Genomic DNA, 15481 nt, shown 5'->3' with positions numbered 1-15481 from the left:
GAGCAGCTAACATTATCAAAGCTGACACATTTATAACCAGCAGCTAGCCACAACCGGACTGCCAGAAGAGGCAAAAGTTCACGCCTCCAGGATGACTGGACGACTGAATGCATCACAGAACCCCATCTACCCTGCATTCACACTTGAGAATTACAAGTATGTAAGCAAATACAGTATGGGCACAAAGCAACAGTGGAAGCAGAGTCATACAGCTCTCTGATGCACAGAGTGGAACAGCCTGCATTTTGTCCATAACCAGGAGAAGACTTCAAATGGTGGATTTCTCGAACAGAGTACTGCTTTGTTGGCCTAGGGGGGCTGCTCATGCTCTGGGCGTCTCTTCCATGAAAGCTAAGAGATCTCCATCCGGGGCCCTGTTCTTCACTGCTAGAGCGTACCCCCGAACCCCGCCCTGAGTCCCAGGAGGATGCCTCTGATGGGATATCCTCACACAGCATCACCACCCGGTTGTCCACGTCGCGGGCAGATCCTGACATGCCGCCAGTAAAGCTCCGATTTCCCTTCTTCTTCTTAGACTTCTTCCTTACACCGAGCATCTTAAAATCTGCCAGAATGTCCTTGTCCAATGGCAAGTAAAAAGCTTATTCTTTAGTGTTCGGCATTATAGGTGCAATTATTCATACAAACAACTTGATGGCTTGATGGCTTCAGGTGTTCATCATCATGTAAAGATCCTGTTAATCCTTCTACAGGGCTGCAGAGATGAAAAAGCCTCCTAGTGGTACAGCCAAGTTACTGCTTCCTCTAAATGAGAATCAAAATCAACTGTAGCTTTGTAAATCCAACATTTAAACCTTCACACATCTACATAAACCCTGGTCACTGTTGAGTTCTGTGGATGAATGCATGTTCTGCATTAGGACACCCTGAATGCCTTGGCACAAAGCAACACCACAGTTTTCAGAGTGCTACAGTAACGCCCACACACCACACCCCTGACCTTTGTTGAAGGCTGTGTTAATCCAGCCTCAGGTGACTCCAAAAAAATAAAAGAGAAAGAAAAAAAGTTGCAGGTACATGCTCAAGTTTAAGAAAACGTGTCCCTGCAGGCATCTCAATCTTTCAATTCATAAAAGCTCTAAAGAGAAACATCTTGCCGAGCATTTCATTTTCTCTCACTAATACTGCTTTTCTCTAGTTTGCTCTCTGGACTCAGCACTGTATGAATCACTTTGTTATAACGTCTGAGAAGAAAACAGACAATGACAAACTGTATTACAAACCCTCCTGAGAAATAAATGCACATTCCTTTCCCAGGATTCTACCACACAAAGCAATCCTTAACCACTAATTCTACTATAAAGACAAAAAACTTTCGGGGAATTACAACATTTAGTGTTCAACAGTAGAGACATCAGATTTTACTTTTTAATACTAGGTTCCCAACAATTTAATAAGCTAATCATATTTAATAGAGGTCTTATCATCTTAACATGGCACCAAAAGAGGTGTATTATTAGTCAACGCCTGTCAGTGATATTCTTAGCCTAAAGGCCTGAAATGTTCATGCAGAGGCAATAAGACAGTTTTTATTGAAGGAAAATGAGCAGCCTTGTTGAAGATTGGTCCAAAGAAGGCATTCTAAAAGGCAAAAATTTGTCTGATGTCTGTAAAAATTCTCAGTCAACCAGGTCATGGTTATCCAAGAAGAGTTGAATTGGGCTGACACTGGACTTGGCTGTAGATACATTCACCTCTCATCCAAGAGAGGTGAAACATCTTCAAATATCTATAGCCAGGTCCAGTTGCCCTCATTTCAACCCTTCTTGGATGGAAAAATATCAGATTTTTGCTACTTCAGTTTATGCAATGCTAGTGCAACTACATAGAGGCTATGCACTATTAAATCTATATCATGCTGCTAATTGCCTTTCCATTAAAATTAATCAGATATTATACCATAAACGCCAGGTCATGGTTATGATCAATGGGAATCGATCCATCTTACTGAAAGTAGAATTTCTACCGAGCAAGTTTGAACTGGAATTATGAAGTGTAATTTGACATTTGTAAGCGTGCCAAGGTCCCACTCCTGCTCCACTGCACTTCATAATCAATAAAACATACAGATGGGGATGTGTCATGATAGGCATCAACATCACTGATGGTATCAAAAAAGCGATGATAAAGCCCTGCGTCATGGGGACAATACTGATATAACAGCGTACTTGTTATTTTAAAAGTGTGTTTGTGGAATAGGACATACACCATCCTCATGCACTCCACCATAGGATTCGTCAACAAAAGAAGCTGGGCACATGTTAGTGCAGTGACCAGCAGCAGACATTTCTGTCTCTGCTTGTGTCACATTTCATACTGTTGTTACTCATTGTGGGATTATTGTCCAGCAAACAAATTGGCGGCACTCACTAGTGTTTGTGTATGACGGCGTTGAACAGCTTGCCATCCCTCCAGCTGGTGGTGAAGTTGTCGCAGCGGATGCCCTGATAGCCGTCAGTCATCCTCTGAGACCAGAGCAGCAGTTTCTCCTTGGCCGTCATGTCCTCCGACTGGCCATTCACCTGAATATCGGAGATCTGAGACAATGTATGCAGACAGAACGTTAACAGAAAGGCGGACAAACAATTTATAGTTTGTATACTGATGAAATGTGGAAGAAATTAGTCATTAGTGGAAACCAAAAGATCTCAACAATCTCAACTGAATTACTCAACACCAAGGGATAATTTTTAAGGCAATTTTAATATCATCATTAGAGTCAAAGCAAGCTTGATCATTCCTTGACTTGATTTTCTTGGTTGAGCTGATTATTAGCGTATTAGATTTTTATTAAGATATTTGTAGACTGAAGTGTTATTGTTTCTGCCTTGGCTAATAGGATGCAGCAGGATTTCTGTCTGGGAAAACGCCACTTTGGTTGTGGCATCTTGATAAATTTTCATTCGGGGAATTTCCGAATAGGAAAGATGAGTCATAGGCATCGGGTTTTCCATTTTGAGTGTGTTTAAATACTCATGTGAGAGTGCTAGTCAAGTTCTCCTCCTTCTCCTCCTCCTCCTATTTGAATCCAGATCTTTTTCTTTTACATCAGAGCACACAAACATTTCTTTTTCTCTGTAAATTAAATTAATTTAGGGTAATGAGTTTGTAGGATTTAAAACTACATTGGATAAGAGATAAGAGAGACATTTTACTCTCCCCTTTAATCTCTCTGACTCACCAGCAACCACAACCCAGGTACCTTCACCGGATCACTGAAATCAAGGTTGATAGCATGTCAGCATGTTCTACGCTGGGCCTGACACACCCTCCCCTTGGGAGTCAGGGACAGAGTGACTCATATTTACACAACCTTTATGGTGTTCTACTCCTTTATACTGTTCATAAATTAGCTAGAGGACACTAAATACTTGACTGCAGTGTTAGTACGTTATTATGGCTTTAAAAACCTCTAGAAATATGAATCAGAATGATCCTGTTTTGATTAGAAAATATATTTTAGGAGGGGAATTTTGAAGAGGAAGAATCCCTTCTGATTGTTCCAAGGAGATGTGAAACAGCAGCGGACAGGTGCAGATCCCAGAGACAGATGCATAGAGCGACATTATAATGAAACACAACACTGACAGAGGAGGAGACCTGGAAGTGGAGGATGATGGTCCATATTAACCCCAGGGTCAGCTTGGGGTTTCCATCTGCTATGTCATCGTTTCTGATGTTAACCAGCTTTACCTGGGAAAACATAACAGAGTAAAAGTCATATTATGTTAATGATTACAGCATCACCTGAATACACAGATACGATCAGTTGTCTTGTGACAAGGCATTGCCATTGTTTGGTCAAGTTTCCAAGGTTTTCAAGGTTCAAGATATAATTTCATAAGTCATACCTGCCGGTGTCTGAGGAAGTCCAGTGCTATCTGTACATTCTGCAGTTTGTGGAATCGCATGCGGCCTTTCTCTCTGGGCTATAGAGGACAGAGCAGAGGTAAACAGGTGTTTAGTTCAACGTTGAGCACTAGATTGTCATAGATGATCCTTTTAGAGTACTCGGGGTGGTGGAAGGAGGAAAGCATCCGACCAAAAATGGAGAAATCAATTAGAAGGAAACTGAAGGAAAGGCGTTTAACAGGAAAAAATAATTGTTGGAATAACTGGTGATCCTTTGTTTTGTTTTTTTCAACTAAGAATTAATTCTACTGGATAACTATTTCAATTTACAGTACGCACATAGAAATACTGTGCTGAATTTCTTTTCCAATATGAGGTGCTCTTTGGCGTAGTCCTGTTCCTCACCAATATCCCATACAGAGGACAAAAGTAATAATAAACCCTTCAGAATAACTACAGAAAATTTTGCATCAGCTGAGACAATAACACAGTTTTGCATTGTTTGTGTAACCTGACAACAGAAAGATTATCTCATGTTGCATAATGCTTAGTTTGTCTTTTGAATTTCAAAATGAATGTAAATCAATACAGCATACAATATAATGATGTGAATGTAATGCCGAACAAAAGAAAAAAGACTCTAAAAAAAATCAAAAAGATGTTTCAAAAGCAAAATGCAAAAAAGGGTTGTTTGCGCCAAAAACTTCATAGTTAGTCGATAGGTCATGCAAGTGTCAGCAGCAACTATTGATAGCTGAGTATACATATCTATCTATCTATCTATGTCTACACACATATATATATATATATATATGTAGAGAGAGAGAGAGAGAAAGAGAGAGATAGATAGCTACAGTATGTGGTTAAAGCAAGCCTGTCGATATGAGAAACAAAAATAAAAACCCGATTTGCCATGGAGGTTTGGTTACCATGCACAGCCAAATCAACAGTAAAGCAAGGGTAGATCACAAAAAAAAAAAAAATAGGATGCCTACTATAAGTTACAAACCCACTCACCAACCGAACGGTCCTGACCATGTCTCTCTCCCTCGGCTAGCCCCAGCAAGAGCAGGGCAAGGAGAGGAGGCGAAGGCCAGATGGCAAAGATCAGAACACACAGCGGAAGGTTAAAGGAAGGCAGACGGGAGGCGAGGGAGGGGAGGAAGAGTAGGAGGAAGAGGAGGATTAGAAGAGAAGAACCATAGATCAGAAAGGAGAACAGTGCACAAACACACATACACACACAGGCCAAAGTGAGGTTAATGTTTTAAGGCTATGGAGGCATACAGAAGATGAGCAGAGCTGGAGCTGGTGGAGAGAGAGCGACGAAGTACAGCAGCAGAGAAGCTTCTGTTCAGATCTGAACCAAGTGTAAAAATACAGCATCCTGCCACTGGCTTTGAAAGGAGTATGGTGTGTAAGCCCTGAGATTTTAGTTAAAGAAAACAGAAAGACTAAATGATGTGTGAGAGGTTACATTTGAATTTAAAAAAATAATAATAATAATTATATATATATATATGGCTGGTTTGTTCTATAGACAGACCAAAAGAGATCTCAGACTAGAGAGCAACCACACTCAGTTAATAAGTCTTTTCTTTAGCAAAGTTCAGCTCAGGTCAGGCCTTTGACTGACAACTTGGCTGCGATTGGTTACAATTTATTGCCAAGGGGATGGTATTCCAGGTTGACTTAAAATAAGTGCCCCTTATGTAATAAATCCGAATTAGGTTTTGGTTTAGAGGTTGGGGGATGGTTGAGGTATACAGTTGGGCATACAGTCTTTGTAACTCTGACGCTGTGGTCGAAAGTCAGACATCAGGGCGGGACTCACTAGTGATTCCCCAGAGAGGACCTCCAACAGAGAGATCAGGTTATGTCCATCTCGAAGGTCTTCATACAGGTCTGTCACATGACGCTGTGCCTGCCAGGAGAAATGAGAGAAAAAAGAGGAAGTGTCACAAAGATTCAAGATGAGATTATTTTAGTTTGCAATCTAAACACAGGCACGATGGTCCACTCTTGAGGAGAACTTGCATATTTGCAAAACCTAGTGACACTTCAAACCTAATGAGGTGTCAAAAACTATGGTTAAATTACAAGTTTTTTACTTCAGGATCTTAAATTAAAATGGTCAATTGGAAGAGGTACTTTATCCTGGTTCTAAATCTGTTACCTAGCTGTGTTATATGTTTTCCCCACTAGTACAATTCTACACAGGTCAGGTTTACATAGCCGAGCAGCAGCCAAGCCTGAGTGCTACTCCAAATGCCAAATAGGCAGCTGTCATCCCTGACAAGTGATGGATGGGACTATGAATAAAAGCCAGATCAGTCAGGTAACAAAGCCGCACTGGTGAACATAAAACCTGCTGAAAGCACCGAAACATTTACGGTATTTGAAGATGGCTCGATCCTTGTGGTTGCCTTCACAGTTAATTCACAGACAATACGGGATTCACTGTTTACATAACAGAGGTGTCGTTTACAGTAACTGTAACCGACAGTGACAAAAGTGAGAGAGATGAGGGAAGGTGTTGTGAGACTGGATAAGAGGAGAAAGTTGTAAAAACAAGTGAGGGAGGGGACCCTTTCCACGTAAGTCAGACACTGACCAGACATACAGGACATTTAGTACAGTCCTGCTCAAACGTGCTCTTACCCACCCCTTCCCTCCAATGCTGGGCGAAGGGGGGTGATAAGAGGGATGAATGAGAACAGGTGGATGAGTAATGGAGAAATGGAAAGAATGGAAGAAGAAGATAAGAGCAGAAATGAATGAACTAATTAAGCACGATGATTGGGATGAAAGGGAAATTTAGATGATTTGATGATGAACATGATGGTATATAAGATAGAGGCATGAAACACTGAATCTTTAATCTAGTCATTTTTTTTCGTCGTAGAACAAAAATCAGAGCTGATCTGGGTGTGTCAGGCCATGATGGAAAAGGAGGCCTCGGCCCTGAAATGGAATGAAAGCTAATTTCCCTTGCAAGTTACAACAGTGGCGGATTTATGTTGGCAAGAATTTCAACAGTTATTCAACCTTTGATTTGCTCCTCCCTGCCTGCAGAGTGAAGATGAACAAACAGTGTGAGGCTGAATTTAGAGAAGGGAGGCGACACTGTGACCACTAGGGTTCACTGTCTACACACTGAAAATGTTTCTGCTTTATAGTAAACGGCATGTTGTGGAGTTTGCATCATTGTTGATAGTCTAACAGCCAACTATACTATTTGAGAAATATATGTCTTGTTACAGATCCATCTTATGTCAGGCACCGATTTACACAGTTAAATAAAACATCATATTCTGATGATCCACGTAATCTGTGATTCTTCACTTCCCACATTCAATTGATGATTTTTGTGATTTTCAAAGAGCTTATTGCTCTGTATCTCCTTAGTGTGTCCTTGAGAACCATCTTGAGGGGTTTTGAGTACGTTACAAATTAATCAAGAACCACTCAATTACTTTGTACTGAAGAGGCTGTGGTTCCGCTGCACAATATCAACCACACTGTTGTGTGAAAGGTAGGTGTTACACTAAAAATTGCCCTCTCAGAGTCAAAAAGAGCTGCTCTTTAAACATTCCAAGGTGAAAATCATTAGAACACACGCCTGACACCCCCACACCCTGGTCCCTCCGTGCTGTCTGGAGACAAAACGCTTCACATACCTCAGGGTTTACATAATGTTTACGTCACCTTGTGCTATTGCTCTAATCCGTGAAGGTGATCCTTTCATCGATAGGCATGTATAATTTGAAACCAGTCTGCAACAATAGCGGTCTTTATTCTAAATCAACTGTAGTTTGTAGAAATCTGCTAGAAAAAGCAGATTTTTGTTCTGCAGCCGGTCTGACGTTTCACTCTGTCTTACGCTATATAAAGAGATTTACTGAGCAGGGGAGACCGCTCAGTGGCCTTTTACGGCTCTACATGGCTGCACCCAACCAACCTATTGTTTGCCCCTGTCAAGGCAACTGTTAAGCCATTAAATCAGTTTAACATCAGTTTAACGTTAGAGGAGCATTCATGCACATTTAGACGCAGAGTTAACACTTTCCCTGCCAAACATGTGCATATTATATATCTATATGTCCAAAAGTCTGAGACCACCTTCCCATTCAATTGAATGACAAAGATCTCTCAGGTGTCAGGTGTTACTATTACTGTGAAAAAACAAGTTGCATGTCTTTGCTGAAAGCTAATGTACTCATCCTATAACGCATAATTTAGAAAAGGATGATAAAGAACATCTGATTACAAAAAAAGGAAAACACAGGAAAACCATTTCAGCCATAGCCTGGGACTGTGAAAGTGCGAGGTTTCCTAGTATGACTTTACACTTTGAATTAAAAAAAAAAAAAAAAAAACACTGTTGTGCTTATATTACATGCATTATTTTTTATACAAGGCACAATGACAACAACAATATCAATGTGAGTATTTATGCAACCTCCCTGCATCAATGCATGACTTTCGGTTTAGGCTGGGAATGAACGCAGGTAGCCACCCAAACCCGGGAGCCTGTGCAGCACATGCGCTACCATCGGTCTTAACCACCACGGGCTCTGGGCTGAGAATTTGCCTTCTGAGAGGGAGTTAAAGTGAATCCAGATGTCTACGTCTCACCCTCCAAAATTCACAGTGAACACTTAAAGAGAAACAAGAGGGAGTAACTCCACTATGTCCTCATATATCAGTAGCAGAATATGTCAGAACTGCAACTTCATGGAATGCAAAACACTCTTTTTGTGCTTATTTTCTTCCCTCTTGTTCTATTGTTCTATTTTTTTTTTAAAAATGTCTTTGGAGTGAAAATACAAATAATGTGGAAACACTTAATGTCATGAGGTTGTAAATATATTGCTGCCAATGGGAGGTTTCTGGAAGAAAAGCAGCAGAAGCAGGAATATTTTTCCTGCTCGTGGGAGGGGTAAATTGTGTTGGGGGGCTAATTTTTCACTCCTAATGAGGAAGTCCTGAGTGAGTAGCATGGCCTGTTTGACATTACCCTGAACCTGGCCTGTTTACATCCTTGAATGTGTGATGCATTGGAGGGCCTCCAGGACTTCGCTTGAGAATAAAGCGTGACTGGACGAGTGCTGATGGATGGTTTACACAGTCTCTCAGCTGATGACAGACTTGGACCTCTGGTAAGCTTTCCCATCGCGGTGCAATGTTCGCAACCAAGTGTGAAACAATAACTGACTAGCTAATGTATGTTTATGTGAGGACGGGGTGGGGTGTTGGTAATAATTTCTGCACAGACACGTACAAGGCACAGATGAGGGATGGATTACATTTTAGATAATGATGGCCTGTCCCTCAAAATAATCCACAATGTTCAACTGCATTCTGGGAGTCTGCTATCATAAAAGTTTGTTTGTACAGCTTGCACGCACAAAAACATTGTTGTACTGTGTGTTCACTCAGGTCTACTAATAGTCTACTAATTCCTGAATCTACGAATTATGCCCTCATGATCATTGTTTTGATAGCTATTTATAGTGTAACATTACCAGGATATCAACATTCTTGCAAAAACAAATATAAAGGAAGCCCAATTATTTTCATATGTAATTACTTGCAGAGTCCATGTATTTAATTCTAAAGGTAGAGATCAATCAACTCTAAAAATCTGAGTTGCCACATTTTTAAATTGCTCAGCGAAGCATCCTGCGGTTGAAAGCAAATCCCGATTCACTCCATCGGCAGTTTTCCACTTGTATTATTTACTTGTATTTACTTGTATTATTCAGTCAACCACATGTTCATCAAGTGCAAAGAAATCAAAATTTGTGCACACTTATTGGTGGAGTTCCATTTGTCTTGCACAAGTCTACCTTGTTCGTAAGTCTGGAACATGACGATGAAGGCATGCATGGGCAGGAATGTGAGCATCAATGTGCCTTTGGAGTACAATATACAAGAGTGAAAGTTCAAGATGGGTCCTTACCTTTATCAAGTGCTTATTCACCCATTTTGTGAAGGTCTTTTTCTGTACTCGATCTCGTTCATCTGCAAGATAATGAAACCACAGTTATCAGAAACATATTAAAGGTAAAGAGTAGAAATGTTTCTTGTGCATTTAAGCATTTGGAAACGTTGTATAGCTTAGTAGCAGGTTGAAAATAAAAGCATATGATTGATGTATTCCTTCGGGAGACAGTGACACAGAGAATTCATACAGCGAGAACAGTCGCAAGTTTCATTTAGTTTATAAATAAAGCAGTGACTAAAAGAGGAAATCCCCTAGATACCAGACTTGTTTGATTTCTGTAGGACAAACAGAATTCATCACTGGGTGGAAAAACACCTCTTGACTGTGCACGCCTGCATCTGAGTCAGACTGCATCAAAGCCGGCTCATTGTCAGGAGGTGCGCCCCTATTGTCTAGGAAATGTAGTATTTGCAAGGTCATGTCTCACTCACTGCCAGCTGTGCTCTGCTCTGGACCGAAAAAATAAAGGGTTCCATGGTAGAGGCAAAATGCAGTGTCAAAAGACTGCATGATTAACGCAAGACATGGCAACACTATTGGAGAGTGCAGTTTTCCAACAAGAAACAACAAGATCTTGTCGAGGAACACACCTACTAAGACAACAAACCCGCATACCTAGGTTTGTGTCCCTGTTGGAGTTCAAGGCAGAATCCACAAGGTGTGTGCCTGCAACATGTATTATGGACACAGTGGTCGTGGTTTGCTGAACAGTTTTATTTCATGTCATTTCACTGACTCACACACCTTCTATTCCCACTCACATAGCACCAGAATGAACTATGGACACTAGCACAAAGTCCTCTGCCTTATCAGTTTTAAGGGAATGGTCTAACTGTCTACTGTTTACTGGCGCACACAGAAATGAAAAGCAAAGGCCAGTGATTCAATAGGTTTCCAGAGGCTACATTTGTTTCAGGGTGTAACTAACGGTTCTGCAAAAGTGTTATGGGACTGTGTTTCCATGGAAACCTCAAATAGACACCAATAGACCTTTAACCTCCTTATTTATCATTGAAACCGATAGGGACTGAGCTTCACTGCGTGACCTCCGAGGTTCCGTTTCTCGTCGAGGGGGCAAAATGTCACACAGAGTGGAAGCGTGATGATTGGTGACACGCACAGAGCAACAACACCGGGACGTTTCACAAGCTTTGCTGTAGACTAAAGCAGCTTCCCCTGGGAGCTGCACCTTCACCTGTGAGTCTCTGCATTCTGTTCACACCATATTACTCAATCCTGTCTCAACTAATGAAACTCTTTGTGGGCTCCGCGCTCTTTATAAGTGAATGGTATGCGAGTGGATAGGGGCTGAGTGAACTCCAAGTATCAAATGTCACCAGACACGAGATTTCAGTGAGGTGTGGTGTTCGTGGTCCAAAACAGCACAAAAGCTGATATCAGTAGTGGAAAGAACTGTAACTAAGTGCATTTACTTAAGTAAAGTACTTAAGTACAATTTTAAGATACTTCACTTCTCTGCTACTTTATACTTGAACTACTACAATACTTGAAGAGGGAATTATTGTCATTTTTACTCGATTACATTTTTTTGACAGCTATTGTTACTAGTTACTTTGAAGACTAAGATTTTACACACAAAACGTATAAAATATGATGCAATGTTATAGATTAAATGGTCCAAGGATCTAGTTAAAATTAGTGCAAGATACAATATTGAAATGCTACTAAAACTTGAGTAATGATAATCCAAAAATATATTCACTGATAACACTTTTTCTGCACCATGAGTAGTTTTCTTTTGATATTAGGACTTTACTTGTAACACAGTATTTCACGTACTGTAATTGAATTGCTACTTTAACTTAAGTAAAGGATCTGAATACTTTGTACACCACTGGTCAATAGTTCTTTCGGCTGCTAGCAGTGATGTGTGGCACAAGAGAAAAGGAAAGACATAATCACAAAGGCAGATTCAAAGCGCGTTGATGAAGTCAACTTCTTTATGTCGGTGCATGGCAAAGCAGGGCTTTTATTGACAAATCAATTTGTGAAAAATGCTAATTATTTCAAGATGTCATTTGAAGAACTGTAGAAATGCCATCAGTTTGAAGAGTGCTAGGGGAAAAAAGAGGACCAATCTGTTTGGAAAACATCCTAGCTAAAACTGAAGTGTAGACACAGTGACTCGTTTACCCCAAAACATATGCACGCTACAAAACAAAAACTGTGAATGGGCTTCGCTGACCAATACGAAGTGAGGAAGCTGCTGATGCATGAGAAAAGGGGAGTATCCTCCTTTAAGTCACTGTGTGGGCAAACAATGGACACGACAATCCAATCAGAATAACCATGTACGTCATTTTATATACAATGTTAGATGGCTGCAGATTTCGTTATGACAGTCAAACTTGCCTGTGACAACAATCAAGACACCACCGTCGTCCCCTGGAATCTGGTTGATAAGCTTGTACAAGATCATGCATTATACAACCTGCTGGCCAATGAAGCTTCGACATAAACCTCTTCAGGCTCTTGCAAACAAAAATCTGGAGCTTGAAAATGGTCAAATAATGAAACAACATTAAATGCTTCTCTCACATCTTCCCGGGAAAAACACTCAATACTTCCCCACAGCTTCTTGCACACATGGGAACAAAGATATCAAGATTAAGGCTTGCAATTAAGCTATTTTCCATTAACTGCCACCATACTGGTACCTTTCCTGCCGTCTGTGGCCTTTAGCATCCCTTGGTAGTAACCGTCTTCTGAGGGCATCCTCTCTCTGCCCATGCTCTCAGTCGAGAAATTCCTGTTCCTCTGCTGCTGAGAGGTCATTGTCACTGTTTGTCAGTACCCAGAATAATAATCCTAATGATAAAATATCCTTGGCAGTTTTCCCCTTGAGAGGAACTTCAGCTTTTCTCACGTCTAGCTGTCCCTTCAGCCCTGAGTTCGTCCCAGAGTATGCAGTCCTGTAGTTACAGCTCAGCAATTCGCAAACCTACTATTTTTTTCTCCTTCTTTCCTCTCAGCCTCCTCACTCCCTCACTGGGTCCGGCTCTGCCCTTCTTTTTTCTCTCCTTATGTTGTTTTTTTTTCCCCCCTTTTTCTCCCGCTTACTCTGTTCCTTTCATAGCAAATGGTGCCTGTGGGCAATGAAGTCTGGGCCTGTCCTTGTGCATGATGTGTGAGTGTGTATTTAGTGGCCCTAGTGTGTAGAGGACACAGTGGGCAGGGCTCTAAACACACCCCTTCCTCTTGCAGTGTGAGGCGAGAAAGGCGGGGTAGGATGAGGTGTGGTAACTTGCATGTACGATCACTTAATCGTTTCATTTGCGCAAGAAACCTACACACACAAGCTGAGTCACTAGGGATGATAAAAAGTCATAAAAGTTATTGTTGATAACTTTTTAGGCTTTACACTGCTATTAAATCGCATTTAATTGAATTATTTACAAGAGCCTGAAAAGGTACAAAGTTTTCATGCATACGTTCACACACACCTACACACACCCAACCACCCACCCCTGAACACACACACACACACACACACACACACACACACACACCTCATGGTTAATCATTACTTGATCACAGCATTACTCAGACATTTCCCCATTAGGAATTGCTGTGACAGAAAAAAGGGGAGAGATGGGGGATGAGATAGTTTTGGAAGCGGCTGCAATGGATTCTAGACAGTGATGTATGACCACACCCAGAACATCACTGATTTACTGAAAAATATAGGAGCTTGTCATTCAGTGTTTGAGAGAGCTTGTGCATGTATTTCAACACTGATAATTCTGAGAAATCATTCAAAAGGCCTAATGCTTGTGATGAAAACATACATATTTGTTTTTTTTATCTATGCTTCTATCTATCTTAGTAAAACCGTACAGTCTAGTTCTGTCCATTCTTTTCTCTTTAACTCTTGATGGTGTTTGACTTGCCGAAGCCAGAACTCTTTTTCTGCCACATTCACATTCATTTCTCAGCCTAATTTCCTTCGCGGTGGTATTTAATCCGTACAAATCAGAGAACACAGAATGTGTCACTTCCTGTAAACCAGATTTTCCCAGGAACGCACAGACAGGAAGAGTGTTTAAAACAGTAAATGTAATACAACAGGCATTACTTGAGCAGTTTTTAAGATTATTACTTCTGGTTCTCTGTCTGGAAAATTCGAAGCACACTCACAAAAGTGCACTTTAGGCTATTAAATCAGTCAATAAATCCTAATGACAAGCAGGATTTTTTTTTGGCAGTTTTATCAGCCAAATTTCTGTCAGAGTAATCCTACGCACCTTTTGCTAAACAGCAGCACCTGTGGCAACAAGTGGCAATTCCTTTTAAAAAATGTAAATGCTAAAATGTAGCATAACGGTAGCATGAGAGGAAAATTGTCGTGCAGTGATTAAAGTGACTCAGTGATGTCAGCAATATAATTGTAACGTTTATGATGGATAATTTTAGCTAACATTAGCTGAAATCAGCGATCACAACCTACTGGTCATACCAGAACATATTGAACTGATTGCTTTTATTCCTTATGTATGCAACTTTTCTTTTGTAAGAGGGAGACTGTGCTATTTCTTGTATTAAAAATTACATATTCATGCTTTAAAGTTGCACTTTGGCACATGTGAGTCCAAGGCCTGTATTTACTCAGTTTATCAAAACGACTTTTAGGCTTATTTACACTAAGTATCCCCATAATGGTCCCCTATATGGCCAGTATGTCCTGACAGCTAAGTTGGAGGGCAGGGTGTGTCCTACCTCTGCTAAATCCTGCCCTTCTAGCCTCGAGGTAGGTATATATCCCATTTTCCCCACGCTTGACATCACTTAATCTGGCATCTAAAACCACTTCTTCTTCCAGAGCGATGGGTTTTGACAACGACCTGTATGAACATGAGGGCACTTAATGTGTAAGTGTGTCTGTGTGGGTGTGCAGGTGTGTGAGTGTGTGTGTGTGTGTGTGTGTGTGTGTGCCGTATGTTGACTCACCGGAGCCACGTTAGCAAATTTGGAGACACACCTTTGTAGCTCCCCTCAATGTCTAGGCAAGCAAAGGAATTAAGGAGTGGTGTGTGGGAAGGCAATTAAAAAAGGGAAAGGAATCATACCAAATACATAATTTACTGTAGAGAACCAACAGGTTTTGGTTGTAAAATGCTTTTACCTATAAGGCCTGAAACTATACCTGCAGTAATATGATTTAAGGAGTTGCAACATATCAGGCTTCAGTGAATGAGAGCAGGAAAAAGGTGAATTGGGAGGTCGTTTCCTAATGTAGAATAGAATAGAATCAAACAGAGCATTAATGGTTTTCCAGGCTATCCGAAATGCAAGGCAACAGTAGAGGGTTACTGATGACTCTTTAACGTTCTGGCAGTGGAACATGGAGCGAAACCCACAGAGCTTGAGCTGATTTTCTAAACCTCATGGGAAACACTAGCAGGGGACCCAAATGGCAACGGGCTAGGACAAAGAGAGTGTGGAACATCTTAGTCATGAGATCCTTCCTCCAAAAAGGAGACATATCATTACGGTCTCAATGTGCTTATTACTCTGCTCCCTCATCTGGCTTCATCGAAACCAGATGGAACACTTGGGCTTTTATAGCAGTAGAGAGAG

At 40.9% G+C, this 15481-nt stretch overlaps 1 protein-coding gene across 8 annotated transcripts in view; it reads right to left on the bottom strand.

Annotated features, from left to right (window-relative positions):
* plecb (plectin b) overlaps nucleotides 1-15481 on the bottom strand; it is a 118342-nt gene that overhangs the window by 27740 nt on the left and 75121 nt on the right. For 6 of the 8 annotated variants that reach the window (XM_040117263.1, XM_040117265.1, XM_040117268.1 and 3 more), the window contains exons 2-6: nucleotides 9839-9900; nucleotides 5708-5797; nucleotides 3873-3950; nucleotides 3610-3714; nucleotides 2392-2558 (exon numbers count right to left, since the gene is read on the bottom strand). In XM_040117263.1, coding sequence (XP_039973197.1) covers nucleotides 2392-2558; nucleotides 3610-3714; nucleotides 3873-3950; nucleotides 5708-5797; nucleotides 9839-9900 — 502 coding nt within the window. The remainder of the gene's footprint in view (nucleotides 1-2391; nucleotides 2559-3609; nucleotides 3715-3872; nucleotides 3951-5707; nucleotides 5798-9838; nucleotides 9901-15481) is intronic. The other 2 variants (XM_040117262.1, XM_040117266.1) reach the window with 1 other exon arrangement.

The sequence above is a fragment of the Xiphias gladius genome, chromosome 22 (assembly GCF_016859285.1).
Source record: "Xiphias gladius isolate SHS-SW01 ecotype Sanya breed wild chromosome 22, ASM1685928v1, whole genome shotgun sequence".
NCBI classification, from domain to species: Eukaryota; Metazoa; Chordata; class Actinopteri; order Istiophoriformes; family Xiphiidae; genus Xiphias; species Xiphias gladius.
This window is presented reverse-complemented; position numbering and strand designations above follow the sequence as displayed.